Below are 26188 nucleotides of genomic sequence, written 5' to 3'. Positions count from 1 at the left end.
TTACCATATATGATATAACATGATGATATATTCAGTAGTGTAAACATTATAAGAATTTCATTAGACAGCTGTTCAATGTCTCAAACCACCAGCTTTAGGATATCATTAATTTAACCCGAGGTTATCAGGGAAATCAGTAAATACTTCCTGAAATCTGCACAGGAAGGGCGACCATAATCATTACTTCCTGTCAAGTGACCTGAGGACTGTAGCTACATCTGAAGAGTTTCAAAATTTGCTCGACCTTATTTATACAGGGCAATTTATTTTTACTAGGGGAGAGTGGGGAGTGGAGATTTATTATTAGTATTATCAATGTTGGCAACAGTTATGCTGCCAAATATTTTTTTGGGAAACAGCGAATCTTTTTTCCAAGATTCTTTGATGAATAAAAACTTAAAAAGAAAAGCATTTATCCAAAATAGATATATTTTCTAACAGTATAAATCTTTGCTATCACTATTTATCAATTTAACACATCCTTGGTGAATAAACGTTTTAATTTATTTCAAAAAAAGAAAGAATACAAATTTACTGCCCCCAACCCTTTGAACGGTAGTGTATATTGTCAGAAAATAGTTATATTTTAAATAAATGCTCTTCTTTTTTAACTTTTTATTTATCAAAGAATCCTGAAAAAAAAAGAATTAAGCAACATTACAGTTTCCAGCACTGATAATAAATCAGAATATCAGAATGATTTCTGAAGGATCATGTGACACTGAAGACTGGAGTAATGATGCTGAAAATCCAGCTTTGCATCAGAGGAATAAATCAGATTTGAATGAATATTAAAATAGAAAAACGTTATTTTACATCATAATAGTATTTCACAACAATAACTTTTTCCTGTATTTGATCAAATAAACGAAGCCTTGATGAGCACAAGAAACTCCTTTTTGAAAACATTAAAGAAAAAAAAAAAGTTCAAAAATTCAAATCAAAATTATTTTACAAAACTATACACACACATTCTAACAAACAGTATATATCAAAGTTTGAGATACACAAAAACACCGAGCTACAGACCTTGAAAGAAACTGTGTGAGATCACTGCTCTCTCCTACAGGTGCCATTAGTTATGAGAACTAAACCGACCATGTAGCAAACATTACACACCTGCAAACCGATAAAACAACTTAACCTAAACTGTGTTGAGGGGGAATTGAAAAACGTATGCTTCAAGACACAAATTCTTTGCAAGAAACTCGATTTAGGCTACATCAAGCATATCGAACAGGTGTGTGACAAAACAAGATCACAAAATATCAGCTTATCTATTATCTTGCAACAAGTAAAGAGTCGCGCGACAATGCACCACAGTCTTCCTCCGCCTTTATTCCTACGTTACTTCTGCAGCTCAGATTGAGAGTTTCTTACATTACTGTCAGGATTAATATATGTATATATATTTTTTCATTTATTTAATCGGAGACCAAATTTACCAGCTCAACACTTCCAACAGAAAGACCAGTGTTTGCAGACCTGGATCAGTTTTCGCACACGCGCTGAAGTGAGCGATAACGTCAAGATTTTAAACATGCAGCCAGCGGTTTTTAAAACGGAACAATGAATTACCTTTCCTCCAAAGAAGTTTGTTTATACGTCCCTCTCCTGTGCCTGCGTTCCCTTTGAAAAAGTCCCGGCGAAGCGTCCTCTTCGCTCATGCGCACGAGCTGCACGAATCGCGCTGAACCCGACGCGAGGCACAATACTTGTTGCCTGACGTGAAAGCGTGACGTACAAATGACTGAGTACACAAAGGCAGTGCTCCTCTTAATGCTGAGGAGACCAGCAGGCCCACTGAAATTCACCCACCTATATGTTTCAATAAAATGATTTAATGGTTTATATTTTAAGTTGAATTGTTTATCCTATAGCTGCTTTTCTGGGGCATTTGTACTTTTTCCTCAAGCCATTCTAGCAATAGGCTACCACAACTTTGCGAATTTGTGACTTTTATGTTGATTCTACTAAATGTTGAGCCTTTAATTGGATCCAAAACTTTAAGTAGAATTTTCTCACTTCTGTTCTTATTAATTAATAGCCTACTTTGTTGCACTTCTTCTGTTTTGAAACTTATTGGGATTTTGAATAATCCAATGTGTGGCTGAACAAGATACAATGCTGGAACCTGCATGTAGAGATACAGCCCTGGTCAAAATTTAACATGCAATTTGCAAAATCTGTAAAATGTTAAAAATTGCAGCCACACCTGAGGTGAGACCCCTGAGTAAGCCACCAAACCCCCAAATGCTACCTGAGCGCAGCAGCAATAAGGCTGCCCACTGCTCCGGGTGTGTGTTCACAGTTTGTGTGTGTGTTCACTACTGTTTGTGTGCACTTGGATGGGTTAAATGCAGACCTCAAATTCAGAGTATGGGTTACTTACCATACTTGGCCGCACATCACTTCACTTTCACTTTTATTCTTACCTGGATCATCTTTTTACGTGTCAATTTATGAGGGTTGATGTGGGATGTTTGGCTTCATGTAGCAGGCCATTAATATTTACAGTATGAGAACATTTCTGAAAATACTGGAAGTCTAAAAGCATTTAGGATGCTTCATTTCAATAACACTTTACAGATTTAATTTGTTAACATTAGTTAACTACATTAGTTAACATGAACTAAGAATGAGCAATGATTCTACAGCATCTATTAAATTTTAGCTTATATTAATTTCAGCATTTACTTATGCATTATTAAAATCCATATTGTGTTTGTCAACGTTAGTTAATGCACTGTGATCTAACATGAACTAACATTGAAGAACTGTATTTTAATTAACTAACGTTAACAAAGACTGATATAGCTACTGTAATAAATGAATTGTTCATTGTTTATGTTAAATACATGATCTAATGTTAACAAATGACACATTGTAAAGTTTTACTGTTATTTCTTGAATAGAGGTAATTTTAAAGCTTGCTCTTTATACATTTTAAATTACCAGATAGCATCATATGACAAAAAATTCAGTCTATTTTAATGTCTATGTTTGTAGTTATTTAAAGTTTATGAGAACTTTATGAGAACAAAGTTTATGCTGAAATAGGATCATGACAATGCCTCAGAATGCAGAACACTTAATCAGAACTGACCTCTGGTGGTTGCATTAGGTACTTCAGTATGGAGCCACAATACAAAAAAAAAGCATCAATTAATAAAGTACATAGAAGTCCTATCTGAAAAAGTTATCTTACCAAACACTCTGCCATTACTGAACCTTTCTCATTATAAGGCAAATGTTGAATATTCACTGCTTAAATAACTTTTGCAATAAAATATCCCTGTAGCAATGTAGCTCTAAATGTATAGCCCACCACTGTGCAGTACTGCTGCCTACTTTTCATACTGTCTGTATCAGATAAAATTATTGCACAAGTCATACATAACTTAACTTAATACATTCATTCATTCATTACATACATGAACGAACAGGACAGGAAGAAGAAAATCTTATGGTACCTGTCGCTTATTTGTGCACATCAAGAAAACAAAAAAACAGCTACTTTATAAATGGATCAACCCCAATCCTCACCCAAAACACCAAGTATTTTCAGTAATACCTATCTTTACACTTAATTATCATCATTATAAGCATGTTAGTCATCATTTTTCTTATAACATTCCTGTATTTTTTTCTTATACAAATTCTTAAATTTACAAACACTTTTGCAGCACTTCAATTCATAGTCCAAGGTGTTCCATAGTTTAACTCCGTAAATAGACAAACACATATGTTTTTGTGTAGTACGTGCAAAAAGAGTTTTAAAATAATATTGCCTTCTATGGCCATCTTCCTCAGATACAAGAGTAAATAAATTTTGTAAAAACATAGGCAAAACTCTCTGCTTAGCTTTGCACATAAAAATCTAAATCTTCAAGTCAACCAAATCTTTGAATTTTAGAAGTCCAAAAATCTCGCTCTTGTATAAAATTACCTATGTCTAATTCGCACAACTCATTCCCTCGCGTATTATATCTTATATGTATTATATCTTAGTAAACGTTCAGTCTATTATATACATAAGTAGTGTACTCAAGTATGTATGCGTTGGGGGAACTACTATATTTGTTTGTTGGACTTTATTTTAGAACTGAACAACAACAGAAAAAAAATAAAAATAAATAGAGGTAAAGCCACTCTAAAACCAACAAACCAGCCTGTCTAGTTTGGGAGACAAGCTAAAACCAACAAACAAGGCAGTGTGAAGACTGTACTTGAATTAAGTTGACAGTACTGTGGAAAACCATGCTCCCTTTTTAGACCGCTCAAACTCAAAAATGTGGACAGATATCTTACAGATGATATTAAATGGGTTAACAGAACTGCCTCCATTCACACTAAAACTGCTTCTACTCACTGTGTAGAATAGCAGTAACCTCAGCACCTCGTGATCATGATGACACAGCACAGGCCAGGCGTGAGGGGCTTTCATCCACATCCCGCTTCCACAATGCAACATTGTTTTGAATCTTCCACGCAGTCAGTCAGTCAGTCAGTCAGTCAGCCAGTCGCACTGTGCACTTCTCATTGGTTTAGCTCTCCATACACCCTTTTCCACAGTATTTCCGCCTTTATATTTTTGTTTCCGCGAGGGAATGAGTTGTGCGAATTAGACATAGGTAATTTTATACAAGAGCGAGATTTTTACATCAGCAGGAATCTTGAAATCTGCAGTCATGTCAGACCGGGGTTCTTTCGACACTAATGTTGTGACTTTGACGAGATTTCTGCTTGAAGAGGGCAGAAAAGCCAAAGGCACAGGCGAGCTGACAACACTCCTGAACGCGATGTGCACGGCTGTAAAAGCCATCTCGAGCGCTGTCAGGAAAGCAGGTATCGCGCACCTGTGAGTATGCACGGTCGACTATATGGGAATCCATAAAGTTTGGGATGCAAAAACATTAGTAGCAAAACGAATCTATTTGTTTTATTTTAATATATATATATATTTACTTGTCCTTAATGTCCAGGTCAAAATCTAAATAAAGTAATTTGTCAATAAGGAAATATTTATTTATTTATTTATTTTATGATATAAATGTGTATATAATTGGTGCATTTATTGTAATTTTATATCGTTTTTTATATAAACAAATTATGTATAACGGCAGGGTTTTGCTGTAATAAAAATAATGTATTACAGCAACGAGAATCATCATTGAAAATAATGACAATAATTAAAACATCAGGATGCAATATGATAATTAAGTTTATTTTATTTTATTAAAAATATCTTCTTCTTTTCATGTTTGAGTGAAATATGACCTGGGCATTTGCTTGACAGGTTTAAAATTTACCTTAGGATTTCTTATATAAATTTACTTTTTATTGTACAGTTACTCATTTACAAATTTTGCTGGATCATACTGGTTTTGAAACTGAATCATGTTGGCATGATGGTGTTGGGAAATGCCAGTAATAAAAAATAAATAAATAAATAAATAATAATAAAGGGTACTTTTATGGCCTTTAAATTAAATTAAGCCTTTTATATCACGAGTTTGTTAATGATTCAGTATATCCAGGTTATTTGTGTAAACAGTGCTGTTGTACAGTGAGTGTGATATTGCTTTATATTAATTCTATGAACAAGCATTGAGAAACAATAAATTAAAAGAATAATATTCTGTCCCTGTGATATGATTTAACGCATGCCTTTGGAAAATGTCTGGCAGGTATGGCATTGCTGGAAGTACCAATGTGACAGGTGACCAGGTTAAGAAGCTGGACATCCTTACCAATGACCTCGTCATAAACATGATCAAATCCTCATTCACCTCATGTGTACTGGTCACTGAGGAACATGAACACGCAATCATTGTGGAGCCAGATAGACGGGTAAGAACTGCATGAGTTAGGCATTATACATGCTGTCTGTGGAAGATATGTATTGTTTAAAGTGTTTGCTAAAACTCAGCCAGGGACTTCTTGTTTCTCTAACTCTAACTTCGATTCCAAGAATGAAAAAGTGTGTGTTTCCAGATAGACTTGTCTTCCCTGTGTAGAGCATGCCGAGCACGCCAAGTGTCTCCAACTGATTTCAGCAGCTGAGATTAGATCTTCATTTGTTACAATATTCAGAACTTTGTCTGCACTGTTGTCCAGAAATCCATCCTGAATCTTATCTGACATCTAATAGGCTAGTGACAATGCCCCTGAATTTTTGAGATACCCCTACCGGAGGTAGAACTAAACCCAACAATGTTTTTCCTCATCTCTAAGGTCTCCCATATATGAAATGGATTATTGGCTAAAAACATTTTACTGCTAAGATTGTTAAATTAACTGATATTGTTAGACACCCCAAAACCAATAAAGGACTAAAATATAGCCTGTCGGTATTGGAGTTAACCCCACCTTTCCAACAAGCCATCATATGTGTTTCTATAATAATCCCAGGCAAAGCAAGCACAAAGTAAATGAAAACATTCTGCATAGATATTAAATTTGTGCATGTCCGCTTATTTTAGGTATGTGTTTACATGTCTCTATTTATTCCATACATAAATATATTTACATCCAGTCTTTTCTAGTAGTTGAATCAACTTCCTGACTACAAACATGTCAAGTTTCAAAGCTCTCAGAGCTTGTGTGATTGATCTGCATTAGTTTATATGCCTTAACTCCCATACCGACAGGCTATATTTTAGTCCTTTATTGTTTTTGGGGTGTATAACAATCTTAGCAGTAAAATATTTTTAGCCAAGAATCCATTTCATATATGGGGAGACCTTAGAGATGAGGAAAAACATTGTTGGGTTTAGTTCTACCTCCGGTAGGGGTATCTCAAAAACTAAAGCACTTTTTGACCATTTGTCACTATAAGGAAAGGACCATGATAAACGTGGTAAAATGGAATATGGTTCCCATTGTCAGAGAAAACCTGAAAATCCAGGAAATTTTAAAAAGGCCTTTTCCCGGATATTTCACAGTCCTGGATATTACACAGAAGTTAGTAAAAACACTTAAAAGGTAATGGAAATTTTATTTTGAATATAAATGTTTCTAGCTTTCAGCTCTAGAAACATCTTATAGTAATAAGACAAGTATAATTGAAAAAGCCATGGTAATATATTAGTCAGAAGCTTTGGGAACCAAGTCAGACATAAGCTAGGCATGAATATATATTGTTTTAAGGATGAGTGAAGATTGAATTAGGAGTTGAGTGTAGTAAAGTTTTGGAAAGGTCAAATATCCTCATATAATAGAGCAACATCATCATTAATCTTTAAATGACTTACAGTATTAATTAGCAAAGCTTCTGCCCTGCTTTCAAGGGTAAATACGTGGTCTGCTTTGACCCTCTTGATGGATCATCCAACATTGACTGTCTTGCTTCAATTGGGACCATCTTTGCCATCTACAGGAAGGTATGAATGCATATTTTTAATAGATTTGCAGGTATACAGCCATGACAATCCATGTGGTTTCCGTCCTAGTATTTTAACACACTGTAATGATTGCTCTGTTCAAAGTGCACAGACAGCGACCCGTCTGAGAAAGATGCCCTTCAACCTGGCAGAAACATAGTGGCTGCTGGATATGCACTTTATGGCAGTGCAACCATGATTGTCCTCTCCACAGGTCAGGGAGTCAACTGCTTCATGTTAGATCCAGTGAGTCAGTTTTACTCTACATTACTTACACACTGGGATCATTTAGCTGTGAATCATTCAATACAGTTTATTCAGTCTACACAAAGCAAACTAAGAATTTCATTTTGTGTAGTAAAACATTTGTAGCTTGCAATTATATGTTTCATACAGCTAGGAGGAATAGTTTGAATCAGTTTCAGTAGTTTCATTTTTTAACGACTCAATGACTTAATGCCCCAATTTAAGAAGAAATGTACTGTAATGTGTTTTTTTCTTTTTCTGAATAAGTTCTAAATAAGCCATGCATTCATTCATTTGTTTGTGTTATTTACTGTAACCTCAGGCTATTGGCGAGTTCATTCTGGTTGACAGAGATGTGAAGATTAAGAAGAGAGGCAAGATCTACAGTCTGAATGAAGGTTATGCCCTTTATTTTGATCCTGCCGTCACAGAGTACCTGCAGAAGAAAAAGTTTCCAGAGGTTCAGTGTGCAATTAAATAAACCTTTTTTCACTTGAGACAAATCAAATCATTACAAAAGCTGAACAAACACACACACTTCTAATAGACCCCAATCGCATTTGCATAATCAAGAACATGGTACATCAGAAAAATAAATATGAATTATATAATATTCATAAATATTATATATCTAGCTACTAGAGTATGACTATCAAAATGTGTTCAGGATGGCAGTGCACCCTATGGAGCGCGTTATGTAGGCTCAATGGTGGCAGATGTGCATCGGACGCTTGTTTACGGAGGAATCTTCCTTTACCCTGCAAATGTGAAGAGCCCCAAAGGAAAGGTACTTCATCTAAACATGACTTTGCTTACATGCATGCCAGTTAATGGACTGTTAATAATGGACAGCATAACAACTAACAGCCTGCCCTAATAGTTTATTATTATCGCATAAAATTATTACTCATGTCTTAGCTGTAGCTTGATAAAAGCTTGATCAAAGTAGTGCTTGGACACTTAAAACTGTCTCAATGCACTAGACAAATAAATGGTGGCACCTGCTGCTAACGAATGCTAGACCAAAATACACTTCACTTTTCTAAGCCATTTTACAATTCCAAGGGAATTCTTCTCAAGTAACCACAGAGTTATAACCACAGGTGTAGTTTGTCACATGATCCACTATGTCTGACTATACAGTATGAAGTATTTTATATGTAATGTATTGTTTAATTAAACAACGTTCATATATTTACTCAAAAGTGTCCTTAAAGTTTTAAGGACATTGTACTATTCAAAGAAATACATGAATGAGGTGAAGACATGAAAAGTATATATAAACACATATATATAACCTTTGCTCCAGTTCTTTTGTTTGGTGTCACATCCACAGGTGTGTCAGTGTTTACTCCCTCTTATCCATAAGAGCTAAGCTGAAAATGGATCTGTTGATACTTGTGTAATAACCATTGTGCCATGCTATCATTTCACAATATCATAATACAAATGCCTTGGTGAGAACTCCTCTTTTAACTTTATACTCAAAAAAATGTGGGACTTGATCGTCACATGCACAAAAAGGCCTGTAGAGGGAGCTGTAGCGCCCTAACTAAATGTTCATGAGTTTATATAGGAGGATGCTGGTAGAGAGTTGTAAAACTTCGTCTGTGTTCTTCCCTCTTCAGCTCAGACTGCTCTATGAGTGCAACCCCATGGCCTTCATCATGGAACAGGCCGGAGGGATGGCCACCACAGGGACCACCAACATCCTGGACATCCAGCCCGAGATCCTCCATCAGCGGGTACCTGTGGTGATGGGTTCCCCTGATGATGTCCAAGAGTACATCTCCATCTTTCAGAAACATCATAAATGAAGAGCAATAGTCAGAATGTATAACAAAGACTCAAAGAATCATGAAGATATATTTACTTGACACTCCAAAATAAGATACAAAAGTGTATTCTTACCTTCAAAATACCTCTATAAAAAACCAAACACTGTATGTCTCCATGAAGAAATATAAGAAGAATTTTTGAAGACAGTGATTTTTTTTACATCCAAACTTTAGAACATTAGAACATTTAGTTGAGGCTGTTTTTAGAGAAACACACTGCTTTCCACATTAGACAGTTTCCCTGAGTGTTAACGGCTGCTGAATTTGTCGGCCAAAAAGACAGAAGCAAGTTCATGGCATCAATGAGGATGATTTAATCAAAGTTGATCTTGTTTCTGTCTGTACAGACCAAATAATCACGTGTGCCCTATTGCACCCTATTGAGGGAAGCTGTGAATAAAGTTCTTGAAAAAAAATCTGAGCCTTTTCGAGATGTTTGTGGTCTGTTAACAACTCATACATTATGAAGAGGTTTCGATGTATGATTTATAAAATCCAAACACTAAACATTACAACTTCTGAATTTCTTTAAAATGTGTGCACATTTCAGTAAGCCTCGGAGAACACAGCATTTGTGAATGCAAAATGTTACGCTTCCTTCATCACACTGTAATATTTTCATATATAAACAGAAATTTTAAAACAGGACATAATGTAGAACAAGTTAAAACACCAAATAAAGAGCAGATGACCTTTTCTGTAAAAAACCAGTAGGCGCATAAACCCTGCTGTCTTTTGAGACACATTTTAGGGTGTTACTGTACATGAACTTGGTCAAAACATATGCATGCATATCTATATATAAATTATACTCTCATTTAAAGTAAAAAAAAAAAATCTTATGATAATTATTTGTAGCATAGTACAATAAACATACTATGTTGAGTTTGAGATCATAGAAATGCTTCCCTGTGTTCTGTGACCTCTCTGCTTTTGGAGTCCTCTGCCTTTCTTCTGTGAGTGAAATGTTGTCTGGAAGGTTCTGATCCTAATAAAGTTGATTAATTTGGGCTCTGTAGCAGAGGAGGCACTCACATTTAAGGCAAAAGAGGCAAAAGATCGAGTGCCTGTCTGGTAATGCATCGGCCAACCTGTCAAATCTGTTGAATCTGGAGAGCGACGTCTATACCAGTGTTTAAATGTATTGCATAAACACTGCATGCCGAGGATTACAATTTAAATGAAGTTCACAGAAAGCATGTTAAGTGCACTTTTCGGTGCTGTGAATCAAATATAATGCATGGGCAGCATGCTGTATATTCATTTTCTTAAAACATGTCTGATGTGTTTAGTCACGCTTACAGGTTTGATTTTGAGTTATAAGGGACACATTTACGTATAAATAAATATACAATATTATTAATGGGATCCATTTAACAGACCTCCAGTATTCAGTGGGACATGATTGACATAAACATGCATGACCTTCTGGTCCTGAGAATATGTCCCGTGTCAATAGTGGTAATAAATCATTAGCTGAGAGCCAAGGAGCTTGCTGTATAAGTTGGGCCGATGAGCTCTGGCTCTACTAGCATTCAGACTATTCTACTGTCACTTGTGTCACTTGATCTGCTTCACCAATATAACTTCGGCCTTTATTCACTCATTGTATGTGTAAAAAGACTGCCTATCGGCTCTACAGTTAGTCTCTGCCTGTCCAACTGCTTGTACACTCGGACACCGTGAGGATGTCGGATCAGTCGGTCTTTGATGTGGACGTATGGACCCTCACACGTTTTGTCATGGAGATGGGGCGGCAGGCGAAGGGGGCCACCGGAGAATTCACACAGCTCATTAACTCCATATTAACAGCTATTAAAGCTATTTCTTCTGCTGTCAGGAAAGCCGGACTCGTTCACCTGTAAGTTTCTTTAAACTATTTTGCATCATGTGAATGAATATGTTTTATAGTAACTATGTTGTCAAAACATGCTGTGATTGTATGAAATCGAAGCGGGCAAAAGGTCTTTTAAGTTCAGTCAATGATCAAATGCGAGATCAAATAGACAGACATAGTTATGGGTTTTGAGAAAGTTACAGTTCTAGTATGGTTAGTTAAGCAATAAACGCTTTATGTTAGTAATGTGGCTGTCTTTGTAAAGAAATACTATTAATACAATATCATCATAATAATAAGACAATATAAATGATCCATTACATTTAAGGCTGCTAATTCCTTATTCACTAACCTCTGAGCATTATTTAAGAATAAGGAAATATCACACTTTAAAATATATTTTTTGAAGTTTATGAAACCAAGACAAAGATTAGAGTATTTTTTTTACCCCAGTTCACCACTGTTTTAGCATTTGAACCTCTGATTTTTAATAATATTAGTATGTTCTGGTTCCACTGAACACAGTCAAGGCCTTGCGGGACAGGTGAACGTCACAGGCGATGAGCAGAAGAAGCTGGATGTGCTTTCCAATGATCTGATCATTAATATGCTGCGGGCTTCTTATGGCACCTGTATGATGGTTTCTGAGGAGAACAAGGATGCCATCTACACAACTGCTGAGAAAAGGGTATGATTAATCTCAGTTATAGTCTTGCTCATGAATACTTTTTGAATATTCATTGTTAAAGGAAAAGTCCATTCAAAAATTACAATTCTGTCATTATTTACTCACCCTTATGTCATTTCAAAAAGTAAAGATGTTTATGTTGCTCTTCAGTATTCATATATTATTTTTGAACATATGAGTTGTTTGCTTAAAATGCTTATTTCTGATATTGCTTATTTCTGTTAATTAGAAATCAGTCTTAAAATTCCTGGTAGTTTCCATCACACCTCAATGAAAATCACTGTGTGTTAAATAAAGGGAAACTTTAAGAGTCAGGTACTTAACATAAATTACAAGTCTGGAATAAATAAATAAAAAAAACCTAAGAAATGTCCATTTAGTTTCTAATGAATTATGGCTGCTATAATATATTACCTCTTTGCTAATGCCTTTTTATTTGAGTTAATTCAGACCACCACCACATGAGGTCGCCGTGCGTCTGATTTCAGCTGCATACTCAGTTGAATCTGTTGTTTGTCATAGGGGAAGTATATAGTCTGTTTCGATCCTCTGGATGGCTCCTCCAACATTGACTGTTTGGCCCCCGTAGGCACCATCTTTGCCATCTACAAAAGAGTGAGCATTTGCTTTGGACGGCATTAGTTGCTGCAAGATGTTTGGAGTTGCATGTGCATTTTGTGTAGTTTTCCATGCATGCAAGCAAACAAATATAACAATAATAATAGAACATCATCAACTTTCGTGTAAGCTTTCTGTCATGTGTGTATGCAATGGATTCATGTTTGGTGTTCTTGTGCTACTTTCCCATACAGACTGACGAGGTAGCTGACTGCATTGACCAGCCTGATGACAAATATTGGCTAAGCAATAAATTCAGTTTAACTTTTAATTTTATTTTATTGAGTGCACTACAGTGTAACTAATAGGCTAGCAACGGCACAGCTAATGTATTAGTTTATTGTTTAACTTATTGTTTAACTCATTGTGTTTTATGGTATGGTTAGAAATACAAAACTGCAGTAACAAAAATGTAATCTAGATGGTGTCGTTGGGTTTGTTGAATGTTGACGTGTGTACAACTGTACAGCTTTAACAGTTAATTTTAAACTTGCATTATATTAATAATAATAATAATAATCATAATAATAATAATAATAAAAACCATGCAATCAAGATGTGACAAAACACAGACATTTGAATAGTTTTTGATTGGCTCCAGAGGCAGACGGCTGACTGTTGTTTGTCGTGTTTCAGACCTCAGAAGGAGAACCGACTGACAAGGACGCCCTGCAGCCGGGCAATCAGATCGTGTGCGCTGGTTACGCGCTATACGGCAGCGCCACGCTAGTGGCTCTCAGTACAGGAGCTGGAGTTAACTTCTTCATGCTGGATCCAGTGAGCACAAACAGATACATCTGCTGAAATAATTGATTAGGGATGAATAATAACCACCAGGACTTTCCAAACTGAGCGTTAGAGCATTTAGGCTGTTCTGAGATCAGGGTCTTATGGTCACAGTATTTCAAAGTACTTAGGAATCAGATCCTTGAAGGTTCAAGTGACTCATTTACAGTTTATTCACGACTATATGAACAAAGTGCACATAGGCTAATATTGGCCAAACATAATATGGCCAAAAATAGCTATGTAGTAAACTGTGAGACACTAGGCCTACTTTATAACACGTTGTATATTTCACTTCTGTTTATGGTTTGGCTTTTTTATATATTTTTGCTACACTTCTTTTTTCAATTTCCAAAGAAATTATTGAATATTTTGTGGCTGTACTAGTGAACTAGTTTTGATTCCTCATCTTTGGCCCTTATATATACAGTTACTATATATATAAGGAATATAAAATATTACATTATCATAGTACATTTGTATGCCAATGTGTGACATGGGCTCATGAGAACATTATTATAATTTTTTTGTGTGTTCCTCTTCTTCAGGCAATTGGAGAATTCATTCTGACTGACAGAAATGTGAAGATCAAGAAAAAGGGGAATATTTACAGTATCAACGAGGGCCACGCTAAGTACTTTGAGCCTGCAGTGAATGACTATTTAAAGCACAAGAAATACCCAGAGGTGGGTTGTGTACAGAGAACTAGCCCAATACTATTGCTTTATCTGTTTTTATTATTTTGAGAAAGTCTTTTCGTTGCTAGGCAAAATATCACAGTACCTACACAGCACAAACTTAAACCGTTGATGTCAAACTTCATGTGATCGAGCAGACATACTCACGAGTTCATGACATGTTGCGACAGATCAGGGAATGTTGCATAGCAGGCCTCAAGAACACTTAGTTTAAAACAAAGTGTGAGTCTGAATAATGCAGGTCAGGTGTTTGCTTGACTGCATGGCTGTGCTCAGCATCAGCTGACGTTTACACACGGTACTTGCTGGAAAGCGAAGAGCAACTTCCTCAGCAGGAATTCATGTTCTGTTCTCTAAACCACAACATAGACTCAGCATATTTAACTGATTCATGTTACTCTGCACAAGCCTTGAAAGCGACTGGGTGCAGGGTGATCATAAATTCTGCTGAGTATGATTTTTCCGTGGGTCAGTTGGTTAATTATTAAAGTTACTTGTTTTTTAGTGAATTCATGTAGGCCTAAGATCTCGTCTTTTCGTGAATACATGCTCTTGTATGTTCCTTTTTTGATCATCTGATGGTGATAAGCAGAAAAAAGTAAACAAGAGTAAAGACCGAAGAGCTTGTCTTAGATAATGCATTGCGAAATGGGAAACATGCTAATCACATACATTATGCTTTCAGTCATGTGTTAAGTGGGATATCATGTTTTTGTAGAAGTGTTGTCAGAAACATGCTATCTCTGACCTCATGACGTGTTGATTTGTTTGTATATTGTGTCTGTCTTTTCTGAGGTTAGCTAAGGGAACACACTGCCACCCCTAAAACTCCATATTTAAAAACAAACATTACACCTTTATGTAGTTCCTGTTTGTCCTTTCTAAAGGAAAAGGAATTAAGTGAGAGTTGTGTGTGATTTTAGCTGTCCAGCTGAGCTTCGGTTTCCTAGAACGCCCGACACTACTTCCTGCTTCCTGTCCTCTTTTATTGAAGCACTTGTGACTTTTGCTTCCAACAGTTTTTTTTTTTTAGGATTGTTTGCCAACTGTCATGCAAGTAGAAATCATTTTGGATTTAGAGATCCAAGCCTAGAAAAATCATGCATTCACTAAGTATCTTATTCAGAAAGTTTGAGTTTTTGTTTATTTGAATGTTGATATTATTTTTGCTGAAATGTGGTTGCCTCACAGGATGGCCGTGCCCCGTATGGTGCCAGGTATGTTGGGTCGATGGTGTCTGATGTACACCGCACCATCGCCTATGGCGGCATATTCATGTACCCAGCCAATGAGATGAATCCAGAAGGAAAGGTGAGTCGGCTAAGGTTTTATGGCATGATGATTTTTTGCTCATGTGTTTTAAGATATTCAGGACAAACATTCATACAAAAAGCACATTGGGTGATAGTGACGTGATGAAATAATATGAATGAATACGATGAAATAGAACAGACTTTAATTATACTGTTACAGTAAAGTGTTTCATGCAGCATGGGTTTTCAGGTTAACATTGTTGTGTCCAGCTTGCCAGTATTATTTATATATTATGTAGTATTTATTAATATTCTGAATTATCCTTTATTTTTCTTTATTCAGTTTTAGTAATTGTAGTACTTACGAGAGACATTTATTTAACTTCAGTTAATTGCCAAGGCAACATTTACAACAGCTTTAGTTAACAATAACAACACTGCTGCAGACTAGGTCACTGTCATAACACATAAGACGACTTTCAAAATCCAAAAGCCTCTGTGTGTTTTATGCTGTAGATTACTTTGTTTTAGAGCAGGAACAGGCAGATCGTATTCTGATAACAGATGTCGCTCTTTTCATGGCAGAGAGCGGTGTCATTCTTGATTTTGGGCAGTGACTAAACACATGACATGAGCCTAGACTGGAACAAATAAACATTATAGCATGAAAGCAGTGAACCAGATATTATATCTGCAGTACATGCTGCTTTTCAAAAAAAAGCTAGTGTACAAACTTTCATATGTATTGACACATTCCAGTGTCTCTGTTCTACATAGATAAGAATAAAAGGAAACGGTGAACTCAAAAACATATTCCATACGTCTTAGTTGACCCAAATCCACAACTGATAAGTGCTCATGGCTAAGGTTCTCTCTTGTTTCCTTCTCTCCAGCTGAGGCTGTTGTACGAGTGTAACCCCATAGCCTTCCTGATCGAGCAGGCCGGGGGCATCGCCACCACAGGCACCCAGCGCGTCCTGGACGTTGTTCCCCAGTCACTGCACCAGAGGCTGCCCTTAGTGGGCGGATCCCCAGACGATGTGGAGGAGTACTTGTCCTTTGTCAAGAAGCAAAAAAAGTAGAGATTTCGGTTGCAGTTTGATCTATTTAAAGCCCACACAAGACCTCAAGATACAAAACATCACAGTAGCTTTTATTTTTTATTTTTTGTAATAGTAGAAGCAATGCTTTTGTAAACAGAATCACATTAAATTTCCAGTATTTTAATTCATTATTTTTTACCCTAATCACAAACACAAGGTCTTTTCAGTTCAGATTTGCTCTTCAGTCCCTTTCGCAATCTTTCTTCCGCACTTAATGTGAACATAATGTTCCTTCGGCAGTGTGTTAGTTGGTAAAGTGTTTACACACTCTCATTCAAACGGAGCCCTCCCTCCCTACTAGTAGAAGAACCAAAACCTCAATAATCTCCACTCCGCTGGTCATGATGACGGCACATGTAATGGCAGTGTGCCAAGAGATAAATAGGACAGGTTGTATTCTTGGAGCAAAAGTACAGCCCTCCATATTAATTTTCACCTCACCAGGTCACAACAGGCATAAGCAAGGCAGAATATAACTTTGTGGCACTTCCAGAAACAGTTTTTTTCCTTTAAAACCCTAAGTAATGCTGATCCCAGATATGCCACTTAGGTTGAGGTTTTAGAAAGCAGTATTGTAAATACAGAACCAGTCAACATTCTGTTTAAGTAGTAGACTTTTGATTTTCTCGGTCAACAAAACACCGTGACAAGGTGATAGGAATAGGGGTTTGGAATGGATATGGAAAGCTACAGCAAATGGTTTAAAAGTCTGGATTGTTTTGGAAAAGCTTCTTCTGCTCACCAATGCTTCAGTGTGACATGATTTGGTGCTCAAACATTTCTCATTGTAAAGTTTGTGTAGTGTAATATTTTTGTGGGAACAATGATATTTAAGCAATTCTTTGCAATAGAAAACTTGTGACATTATAAATGCTTTATCACTTTTGGTCAATTTAAATGAAGCTCTGCTGAATAATAAAAGTCTCACTGACCCCAAACATTTGAACAGTAGTGTTTATGAATGGTTTAATTTCTAGATATTAAAACAAAACTCAAGCCAAAAACCCAAACGGTTAAAATTTAAAAGTTTAATGGATCATACAGTGCAGAAATAAAAACATTTGTACATTTAGACTTCCTCTGAAGAACATTTCACATTGAGGCAGAAATCAACTGAATGAGGTGCATTAAAATGACTAAAAACAATTGCAAAAGTTCCCTAAAACGGTCACACAATACCTAGTGTTTGAGGTTTCTCTCACACAGTCTCGATCAGGCTGTAAGACAAACAGTCACATGTGTCAGGTGACTCCTTTTCACTACACTAGTGGGTTTCAGTGGAAAACTCAGGCTTTGAAACACTAATGTGGCCTTCTGGTACGAGGTCTTGATGCTGGAGGTATTTTCGTTAGACGAGAGGGTAGCTAGCTGCTGTAGCAATACCACAGTGGTTGTGTCGGTCCTTGGCCATGTAGATGTATCCTTTATCACCCCAGTTCTCACTCCAGCTAGAATACAGAAAAAGCACAATGGGTTAAAATACACTGACTATAAACACCAGCCATTCACTGGATTTAAGGGTATAGGTGATCTTACCTGTTCTTGACAATCCAATACTTCTTTCCATCGACATCCTCACCCTCAAAACCATAACCAACGGCAAGGACGCCATGATCTAGTTCCTCACTGCTGCAGTCTTTCTCGAAGTAGATGCCTAACAAGAAATATACATCCATTAGTGCACACCATCGGGAATCTTTCACAAAGTTCTCAAAGGAATCGTTTAGTTGGCTTAACTAAATATGGTGAAAAGTATGCACACCTGACTGGTAGAACTGGAACGACTCATGTCCAGCATCAATAGCCACAGACACTGGCCCTACGGCAGCTATAGCTTTCATCAGAGCATGTTCCTTTCCACTGGGGATGTCGACGAATCCGGTGTCATTAGCTACACTGTATTTAGGATCGTAATGGCAGGGCTGATCATCCTGAAATTCAGAAGCATGTAGGTTATGGTGATCCTTCATATAATCAATCAGTCAGTATAAATAAAAAGGTAATGCAACTTACAGTTCCCAAATAGGGGTAGGACTCCTCGGAGTCCAGACCGTTCTGGTCCTTGATGTACTGGAAGGCCTGGTCCATGAGACCTCCATTACAGCCCTCATTGCCTTCAGGACGGGAGCACTCTACCAGGTTCTGCTCGCTCAGAGACACCAGTTTTCCGGTCTTCCTGAACATCTGACCCTCCATGGCTCCAGTAGCGCTGAAAGCCCAGCAAGAACCACACTCACCCTGAAAACAACCACATACAGAACGGTTTAGGCCACTTGTTCTCAACCAGTTGGCTTCAAGATTAATTGGAGAGAAAAAAAAAAAAAAAAGGATTTAGATTATCCCCTTCAACATGTCTTTCTTTAAAGAATTTTCACAGTAAAAAAAAAAAAAAAACCTTTTTACTAGCTATATCTAAAATATTTAAAGTTTTTTTTTTTTTCTTACAGAAGCTAAGAGATCCCATAGATTAAAATATGCCTTTAAATATTGTCATGCAGTGTTTTTTATTATAGTTGTTTTCCAGGAAAACTTATATAGTCGCACACAAACATCTACTTCTTTCCAAGTGTTCAGACCATTTCCCCCCCTGGAGTTTAAATACACTTATCCAAAGGGACTTCCACTGCATTCAAGGTACACATTGTCAGTCCTCGTTTTCTCTGGAAATGCGAGCCCTGACCTCGACATCATTGGAGCAGAGCTCTACTGTTTGAGTTGCAGGGAGCCACGTTCACAGGAATCATTTTTCTAGAGCTTACATATGGGCAACTATCTCACCTGATCTTTCACAGGAGTCACGTATCCCTTTTCTCTCCAGTCCAACTTGTTTGGGACCTCCAGGAAGTTGGGCTCCATGAACAGAGATCCTCTGAATCGTCTCTCCTTCTTGTGTTTGTAGCCATTCATCACCTGCCTGAACTCCTCGTGAGTCTGTAGATACAGAATAGTTTGATGAATGCTGGAGGAATTTCATAAGTCAATATGCAAACACCTCAAATGAAGCTCTTCTGCGGTCTTACCAGATCACCAAAGTGGTTCATTCCAAGTCTGTAAGTGTGCGCGCCCATGGAGTGCTCAAGATTGTGCAGTTCGATCTTTCTCAAGTTTTTCTCCCATACCATTCGCCTCCACCCCTCCTCCTTCTGTGTTATGAGATCACACTGGGTTACACTTCTTGCTCCATTTTAGACTAGTTAATGAACATTAAGCCAGACTGAACCTTTAACACTTACTTCATGGTATTTTTTACTGTGCCAGTTCTTCCACTGCCCCCAATGGTCATCTAACTGCTTGTCCAAAGTTGGAGCAGCAAACACAGCGCTGAGGCACAACGTGAACGCCACCAAATACACCCTCATGATGAAAACACTGGAGGAAAACAACAGGTCAGACGTGTTGCAACAAGTGACCATGAACTTTAAATGCATCATAAATGTATCGTTTTAAAACACTTATAAGGGAATGGATACACCTCAGTTTTAATGGTGACATTTTAATAAAGATTATATGGAAGCTAATTGGCACTTAAACCGTATGAGACACCAAATCATGAGTCATTGGCACCGAGGATCTCATAATATATTTTTTAAACATCGCGTTATGATGTAGTACGTAATCTTTTCAAAAATTGTGTCTGAATTAAAAACCCATTTTTTTTCTTATGGGGCGGAAATGGGCTCGGTGTTAAATTAATAAGTCCCTAAATACGGTATAAACGTATTTTAAATGGTTTCAGGTGAAGTTTGTCACACCGCAAGAGATTGCTAAAGGTGTCTGAAATTTTAGGTCACATATTCCTATAGAATTAATCGTATGTATATTTTAAGAAGAACTGGCGTCCATTTCCATGAGATCAGATTACTGACCCGACATCTTTGTTTACAAAACCGACAGGAAGCGTAGCTTATTAGTTTTGTTACGAAGAGTAATAAAAAAAACCAGCTAGCAACGTTAAACATAAAGGGAGATGACGCATTACGCATGAAATAAGAAATATAGAGGTCTACAATGGCCTCCGGACAGACACAGAAGGGAATCAGATGTCCCATTTGCAGCAGTCACGGGATCTGGGAGGCTCCAGTCCAGTCTCCCAGGAAAAGAAAACAAAGACCGAAACCAAGCCACGGAAATCGAAAAAGAAACAGCTGGAGCCATTTTAGAGGAATGGACATAGAGGACATGAGCTTCACGCTTTACTCCTCTCTTTATATAAAAAAAAAAAGGTAAAACCGTGTCACTAGAGAAAATACAGACGATTCGTAAGAATGTTTTGTGTAAAAGGCTCAGCAAAAAAGCGACATAGGCTGCATTTTGTGCTGTATAAACCTGAAAAATCTTAAACAAAAATAAGATGCATATCAAAATTACACTGCAAAAGGTTTAAAAAAAATAAATGTAAAATAAATAAATAGTTGCTTTAAAACCTCCTGACTCACCCCGCAAACCTGGACCCAGAAGAAAATACTGTGTGTTGTAGAAGGGCCGCAAGTTTATAGTGCATCTGAAGGCACATTCCTCAATTTCTCATTGGTCGAGATGCTTATCAATCCCGCCCACTTATCTATATTGATCCCGCCCCCCGATCAGCACGTCACAGCATGTGACCCTCCAGCACGTGACGGCTTCCCAGACGGTCTTACTCACATAGAAAAACAACGTTGCCATCTAAAAAAAAAAAAAAAACCTTCTGTTCAACATAAAAATTTTACATGTATATAATATGTTCAGTTCATAAATGTATATAATAAGCACAAGTAAACAGCCAATGCAGAATATTGATCTGCTATTTAACGTTACTGCTACTGTTTTAAATTAGAATGCATATAAACTACCGATTGATCGGTTTTCTTTTCAACGATATATTTTATTGAGATATTTAATCCATTCACAGTATTGTCATACGGAAGTCCTAAGCTTTTCAGTTATTATAGGCTACCTATTATTAACAAACCAGTAGTGATGTGCCTTTCAATTGTTCAAAAACAAGCTCTTCACACTACTAGAAATATGTTAAAATTGCCCCAAAAATGTTAGATTTAATCTCATTCCATTTTTGTCAAATGTCTGTTGATGCTGTGCGGGTCAACTAAACCAACAACAACTAAACCACAAGATTATAAAACAAAAGGGTCTCTGTTTTAATAGACAATTTCACATATTCACAAAAACACAAGTAATAAACAATATGAATGCAGTGAACTTGCATGACCCTGCTCACACATCACCAGAACAACAAAACCAACGTATACTGAACTGATTATCAGTGTCCTGTGATGACGTCAGTGCAGGTTATCTAGTCCTGTAACTTGACTTTGGAACAATGATCCACATTGTTTACATTGACTGTAAAGCTTTGTGACAGGTCAGAATTAGAGTGCTGTTGAATCTACAAACCAACAAAGAAAACGGACTGATTAATGAGCTCGTCTGTGACAAGAAGCACTCAATATCTACAGATGGGAAGATTGCTCAGTTATCACTTAAGCCTATCAGTCCAGCGCTTCCAGCAATGATCAAACAGGAACCGTTAAAGAAGTACAAGTGATCAAGTGTGAGCAACATCTACATTAATCACGACTATGATCATTATGATTAGAGTGTGTGTAATTATCACTAAATAAGAATAGTGCTGGGGGTTTTGTTTGTTTCAAAGGCAACCATGTCAGAAACAGAGCTGTAAAAGAACAGGAAAGCTTCTATGTGTTATGATGAAATAAAGGTGTGGTAACTCCATTTGCTGAATCATGCCAGAGACAGATGCCTCCCTAAAAAAATAAAACAATACACACGACTAATTATTCATCATCAGCAATGTGATCATTATTATTTTTTCAGTTTAGCGAGCTCAGTTGAATTGAAGGCCTCAGTGGAAGACATCTTACCAAGAATTAATTGGAGGGCACTTGGGAATACTTCAGCTGCTAGAAGGACAGGTTTATTAACAAATGACATAATAAGGAATTCTGTAGGGTAAAATCGACTGTCCCAAAAATCTTCATGTCCCCGCAATCTCTGCAACAACTCTTCTTTCAGATCCGAACTAAAAACCTTTTTTTTTCTACAAAGTTTTCAGCTCACTTTTCTCTAGTGTTTATTAGAGTTTGTTATTATTATTTTTGTTTACTTGTACATGTATGGATGCTTGAAATTACAGCAACCCTTGAATTGGGATAAAAAACTTTACTGACACACTGAAGGGAGTCATTGAGTAAACAATTTATTTTATAAAAAAAGTAGTACACTGTAAAGTTTAAGGTAGTATTGAGGACATGACATTCAGAGACATGCGAACATAATATAAATAGAGAAATAATGTGAAGGTCTTGTGCAAAGAGATGACTGTACAAGTCTTAAATACACTAGGATGAATTCCTCTCCGATTTACCCCGTTAAAGTCTTAAGAGGGGCAATCATGAACCTTGACCACAGCTAAACACAGAAAGAGCTCCATAATACATCGACTTAATCACAATATAAGAATGTGCCTTTTGGAACGAGAGAACACGATATGCCCAGGTCCCTTATAGAAAAGTTTGTGATTTTAAGCCTGCAAGGGGAATGATGAAAAGGTTGGAGGATAGTCGGGTCCCAAAATATAATATGGAACAGTTCTCTGGATTTTTCAGACATTTAAAAAAGATGATGAAACTGCAACTGTCTCATACAAAGGAGAGCAAAAGCGTTATAGCATGTGTTAGATGGAACAGAGTCTTTGCTGCCATCTACAGTTTTCAAGTTGTCACTTCATTTGTGTCCAATCTACCACATTCAGTAAATCAGACAGGTATTCCTATAATTGAGGAATGGCGTCGCTTTTAAGTTTCAGTACAGAAGTCAACACAGACTTTTGCCTCATTTAATTCCCTTAAAATGGCATTTTATGATTATTTCTCCGGTGTACAGAATACACACAGCTATGTGTTTCAAATACATGTCTTAAACACCCAACAACAGTGTAAATGTATGAAACAGAATAGACTGAATTAACAGCTGAACAACTGTAACAAAGATCATGCATATCAAGACCCTGCAGCAGACATAACTGTTATGAAGAAAAATGAAATCTAACTTGTCATGTAAGTGCCTGGAATATTTCATCATTTCCATTTGGCGGGTAGTAAGAACCGTAATATTTCACAAAAGTGACTGTGACAAGTGTAAGTGTGAATAAGACAAACGTTGAGGGATTTTAGGAACCACACTTTCAAATAATTTCCCATGTATTTTGATTTTTAAAAGAATGTTTAGCATGTTTGTTTGTGCTTCATTAGTCGAATACAATTCTGTCTGAACAATGATGCATTTTAGTTGCGATAAGGAACATTCAGGTAGTAAATACAAATGACCCAATTTTGTATGTTTGAGATAAAGTGTAAATCTATTGCTGCGTAATAGAGAAGTCCATTAAAAGGTTCATAGGACAGATAAACACTGAAACACTTGCAGAGGTGCACGTCCCATTTTGAAATCTACAACGATGGCTCTTTGTCAACAGTTTGCCATCTTCAAGGCACTCAATAGCTTGAGTCATTTATTAATAATGCTGCCGAGCACTTAGTGATCTATCATTCGGTCATCAAATTTAGCATCATTTCCCTAAAACAGCTGTCCGAATATATAAAAGTAATTGCAAACTGCAGAATTTGTATTCAATAAGGACATTTGGGAATGTTGGACAGTCAAAAGATGTGCAGAACAAAAAAAAAGTCCATAGGCACCTTCTCAAAGACACCAGGAATGAACATTCAGAAATTGCGAAGGGCAACAAAATGGACATGAGCTGAGTATCTGAATCAAATACTTCTGTCTCAGGACACCAGGGAGCTTGAGATTTAACACCACTCCACCAGTAAATTGCACGTTTCTCTGTAGATACAAGGTACATCCTAACGAGAGATCACAGAACTGATGGAGTTGTAGGATGTGCCGCCCCCGTTACACACCGGGCTGTAGGGCTCTGGCGGGGTGCCCAGAATCTCCAAGTTGACCCGGAACACTGGTGCAGCTCTAAGAAGAAAGTCCGCCGCATCCCGACGGCCAAGTTCTCGTAACTTAGCGACCAAAACGCCTATGGTTGAATTGGGTTGCTGGTTCCAATCTTGCAGAAGCAGGGCTGTGGGACTGGGAAGGGAAAGCGGGTCTGCAGGTGGAGTCCCATTGGTACCAGAACTGTATTTAGCAGCGAGCTCGCTAAGGCCCAAGTTCATGGCAAGCAGGCACCAGTCCTTCCCAAGGGCATCTGGCGGGTCCAGCAGACGGCAGAGCTTGCGTCGAGCCAGGTGACTGACTTCCGCCACAGGAACTTCCCCTCCAAGACTGCCCTGTTTGAAGACCTGGGTGCAGCCTAATGCTACGATACTGACAAAGCTCTCACGATAGCCGCCCATGGTGTTCGAGAGAGCGTTCTCGCCTCGCGCTTGAGCGCGGAAAAAGTCCCTCGGTTGGTAGAGCATGACAGGGCCGTGGTGTTCCCGCAGCTGCTGAGGGCTGAGATAATGTCGGGCGGTAAGCAAACCGGGTAATGTAGCAGCTAACAGACCCTCTGCCATGCCACATAACGTGTCCAATAAAGCATAGCAACGGCCAGGATCCGAGTCAGGTCCTCGTAACTGTACCTCTATGCCCTGCCCATGGTTCACAAGCAGAACCAGTGCCTCAGCACCGCCAAGTCCCACCCGAGCTCCACCGCTCCACAACCTCACATCCTCAGCCTCCACCTCTGGCTTCTGCTGCCGGCTCCACCTGCACAAGTTCACTTGCAGCTTATGGAAGAGTCCACAAGGGAATGGTACCAAGTGCTCCGCAGGGACTACTCGCACTCCACCGTAAAGCAAAGGGTCCTCCCCTTCTACGTCTTCCTCGTCCGTCCAGGTGTGCTGGAGGCCACCTGTGCGTATGAGGGCAGGAATGTCGACCATTCCTGGGTTGGTAAAGTCCCGGGCACATACGTCCATGGCGTCAAGCACCTGGAGAAGTTCATCAATGTCCCGTTCTGAGACGAGGTTTTGGAGTTCTTCCACACGGTAGCGGCCACGGTAGTGGTGGATCGCTTTGGGGGTTTCAATCGAGAGAAGTTTGCCAAGAACGTTACTGCAAAGCCAGCGAGGATCTAACAGGACAACATCCTGGACGGTCTCACTTTGCATGATGTTAATCTAGAAGAAAGAAGGGAATAAAAAGGATTGGGTGCAAGCAAATATGTGATTCTAATATTTCTGTTTAAAGGCCTGTTCACACCAAGACAAATATTCGGAGAGATTACATTTTTATTTAAATGAACGACCATCACAAACATGCACAACGCTGTCATTTTTTATGTAATGGTGTTCTAAACTGATTTTAATCATACTAACAAAAAATCTGGCCAACCAATAAGATTCATGCTTTTGGTCACATGCCCAGAGCGCTATTATCTGTTACATGAATATATGACTTGGTGGCACTAAAGAACAGACTGTCTTGCAAAGCACCAGTGAATAGCAGAGAAAAGAATCTGGAACCAGTTCTCTAGTCCCTGTTCTTCTGTATTTGGTGACCATAGTGAATACAAAATCTGAACTGCTTTTTAAAAACACGTCCATATGTTAAAAATATAATTCTGCATTTCTAGTTTACTGTCAGATAGTACATTTCCAATTTTCATTTCAGTAAGTCTGCTGTTTTTTTTTACACTTTGGCCTGAATAGACCGAATGTTTGTGCTGAATATTGTGTTGGTGTGAACAGACCTTTAGGTG

At 37.8% G+C, this 26188-nt stretch overlaps 5 protein-coding genes across 11 annotated transcripts in view; 2 read left to right on the top strand and 3 right to left on the bottom strand.

The window, feature by feature from the left end:
• Positions 1 to 1707, bottom strand: part of LOC113078960 (KN motif and ankyrin repeat domain-containing protein 1-like) — a 53003-nt gene extending 51296 nt beyond the window's left edge. For 3 of the 5 annotated variants that reach the window (XM_026251187.1, XM_026251188.1, XM_026251192.1), the window contains exon 1: positions 1579 to 1707. In XM_026251187.1, the coding sequence (XP_026106972.1) occupies positions 1579 to 1667 (89 nt within the window). In that variant the 5' untranslated portion in view covers positions 1668 to 1707. The remainder of the gene's footprint in view (positions 1 to 1578) is intronic. The other 2 variants (XM_026251189.1, XM_026251191.1) reach the window with 1 other exon arrangement.
• Positions 1708 to 4504: 2797 nt separating this feature from the next.
• On the top strand, positions 4505 to 9475 carry LOC113078944 (fructose-1,6-bisphosphatase 1-like). The gene is made up of 7 exons (XM_026251186.1): positions 4505 to 4861; positions 5691 to 5853; positions 7293 to 7385; positions 7491 to 7631; positions 7954 to 8091; positions 8299 to 8418; positions 9260 to 9475. Exons 1-7 carry the CDS (start codon positions 4692 to 4694, stop codon positions 9446 to 9448), a joined length of 1014 nt encoding a protein of 337 aa, XP_026106971.1. The 5' UTR covers positions 4505 to 4691; the 3' UTR covers positions 9449 to 9475.
• Positions 9476 to 11064: 1589 nt separating this feature from the next.
• LOC113078917 (fructose-1,6-bisphosphatase isozyme 2) lies at positions 11065 to 17327 on the top strand. Of its 2 annotated transcripts, XM_026251184.1 has the most exons (8): positions 11069 to 11330; positions 11832 to 11994; positions 12517 to 12609; positions 12807 to 12815; positions 13249 to 13389; positions 13947 to 14084; positions 15288 to 15407; positions 16243 to 17327. In XM_026251184.1, exons 1-8 carry the CDS (start codon positions 11158 to 11160, stop codon positions 16429 to 16431), a joined length of 1026 nt encoding a protein of 341 aa, XP_026106969.1. In that variant the 5' UTR covers positions 11069 to 11157; the 3' UTR covers positions 16432 to 17327. The 2 variants fall into 2 exon arrangements, with proteins under 2 accessions (XP_026106970.1, XP_026106969.1); XM_026251185.1 differs by lacking the exon at positions 12807 to 12815 and having other exon boundaries at positions 11065 to 11330.
• A 138-nt stretch (positions 17328 to 17465) lies between these two features.
• LOC113078901 (cathepsin L1-like) lies at positions 17466 to 21011 on the bottom strand. Its single transcript, XM_026251183.1, has 8 exons — positions 20889 to 21011; positions 19686 to 19821; positions 19473 to 19595; positions 19231 to 19383; positions 18466 to 18690; positions 18215 to 18383; positions 17989 to 18106; positions 17466 to 17900 (listed from the first exon to the last, which is right to left on the bottom strand). Exons 1-8 carry the CDS (start codon positions 20963 to 20965, stop codon positions 17801 to 17803), a joined length of 1101 nt encoding a protein of 366 aa, XP_026106968.1. The 5' UTR covers positions 20966 to 21011; the 3' UTR covers positions 17466 to 17800.
• Positions 21012 to 22649: 1638 nt separating this feature from the next.
• LOC113078875 (death-associated protein kinase 1-like) overlaps positions 22650 to 26188 on the bottom strand; it is a 64452-nt gene continuing 60913 nt past the window's right edge. The window contains exon 26 of one of the 2 annotated variants that reach the window (XM_026251182.1): positions 22650 to 25607. In XM_026251182.1, the coding sequence (XP_026106967.1) occupies positions 24339 to 25607 (1269 nt within the window). In that variant the 3' untranslated portion in view covers positions 22650 to 24338. The remainder of the gene's footprint in view (positions 25608 to 26188) is intronic. The other variant, XM_026251181.1, reaches the window with a different exon arrangement.

Source organism: Carassius auratus, chromosome 5, assembly GCF_003368295.1.
Source record: "Carassius auratus strain Wakin chromosome 5, ASM336829v1, whole genome shotgun sequence".
Classification (NCBI taxonomy): domain Eukaryota; kingdom Metazoa; phylum Chordata; class Actinopteri; order Cypriniformes; family Cyprinidae; genus Carassius; species Carassius auratus.
This window is presented reverse-complemented; position numbering and strand designations above follow the sequence as displayed.

Coding starts and splice junctions, on each gene's coding strand:
- LOC113078944 (XM_026251186.1), top strand. CDS start 4,692: ATGTCAGACCGGGGTTCTTTCGACACTAATGTTGTGACTTTGACGAGA. Junction 4,862..5,690: donor AAAGCAGGTATCGCGCACCT/GTGAGTATGCAC, acceptor AATGTCTGGCAG/GTATGGCATTGCTGGAAGTA. Junction 7,632..7,953: donor ACTGCTTCATGTTAGATCCA/GTGAGTCAGTTT, acceptor CTGTAACCTCAG/GCTATTGGCGAGTTCATTCT.
- LOC113078917 (XM_026251184.1), top strand. CDS start 11,158: ATGTCGGATCAGTCGGTCTTTGATGTGGACGTATGGACCCTCACACGT. Junction 13,390..13,946: donor ACTTCTTCATGCTGGATCCA/GTGAGCACAAAC, acceptor CCTCTTCTTCAG/GCAATTGGAGAATTCATTCT. Junction 14,085..15,287: donor AGCACAAGAAATACCCAGAG/GTGGGTTGTGTA, acceptor GTTGCCTCACAG/GATGGCCGTGCCCCGTATGG.
- LOC113078901 (XM_026251183.1), bottom strand. CDS start 20,965: ATGTGCCTTCAGATGCACTATAAACTTGCGGCCCTTCTACAACACACA. Junction 19,384..19,472: donor TGAACCACTTTGGTGATCTG/GTAAGACCGCAG, acceptor CTGTATCTACAG/ACTCACGAGGAGTTCAGGCA. Junction 18,107..18,214: donor GTTCCAGTTCTACCAGTCAG/GTGTGCATACTT, acceptor ATTTCTTGTTAG/GCATCTACTTCGAGAAAGAC.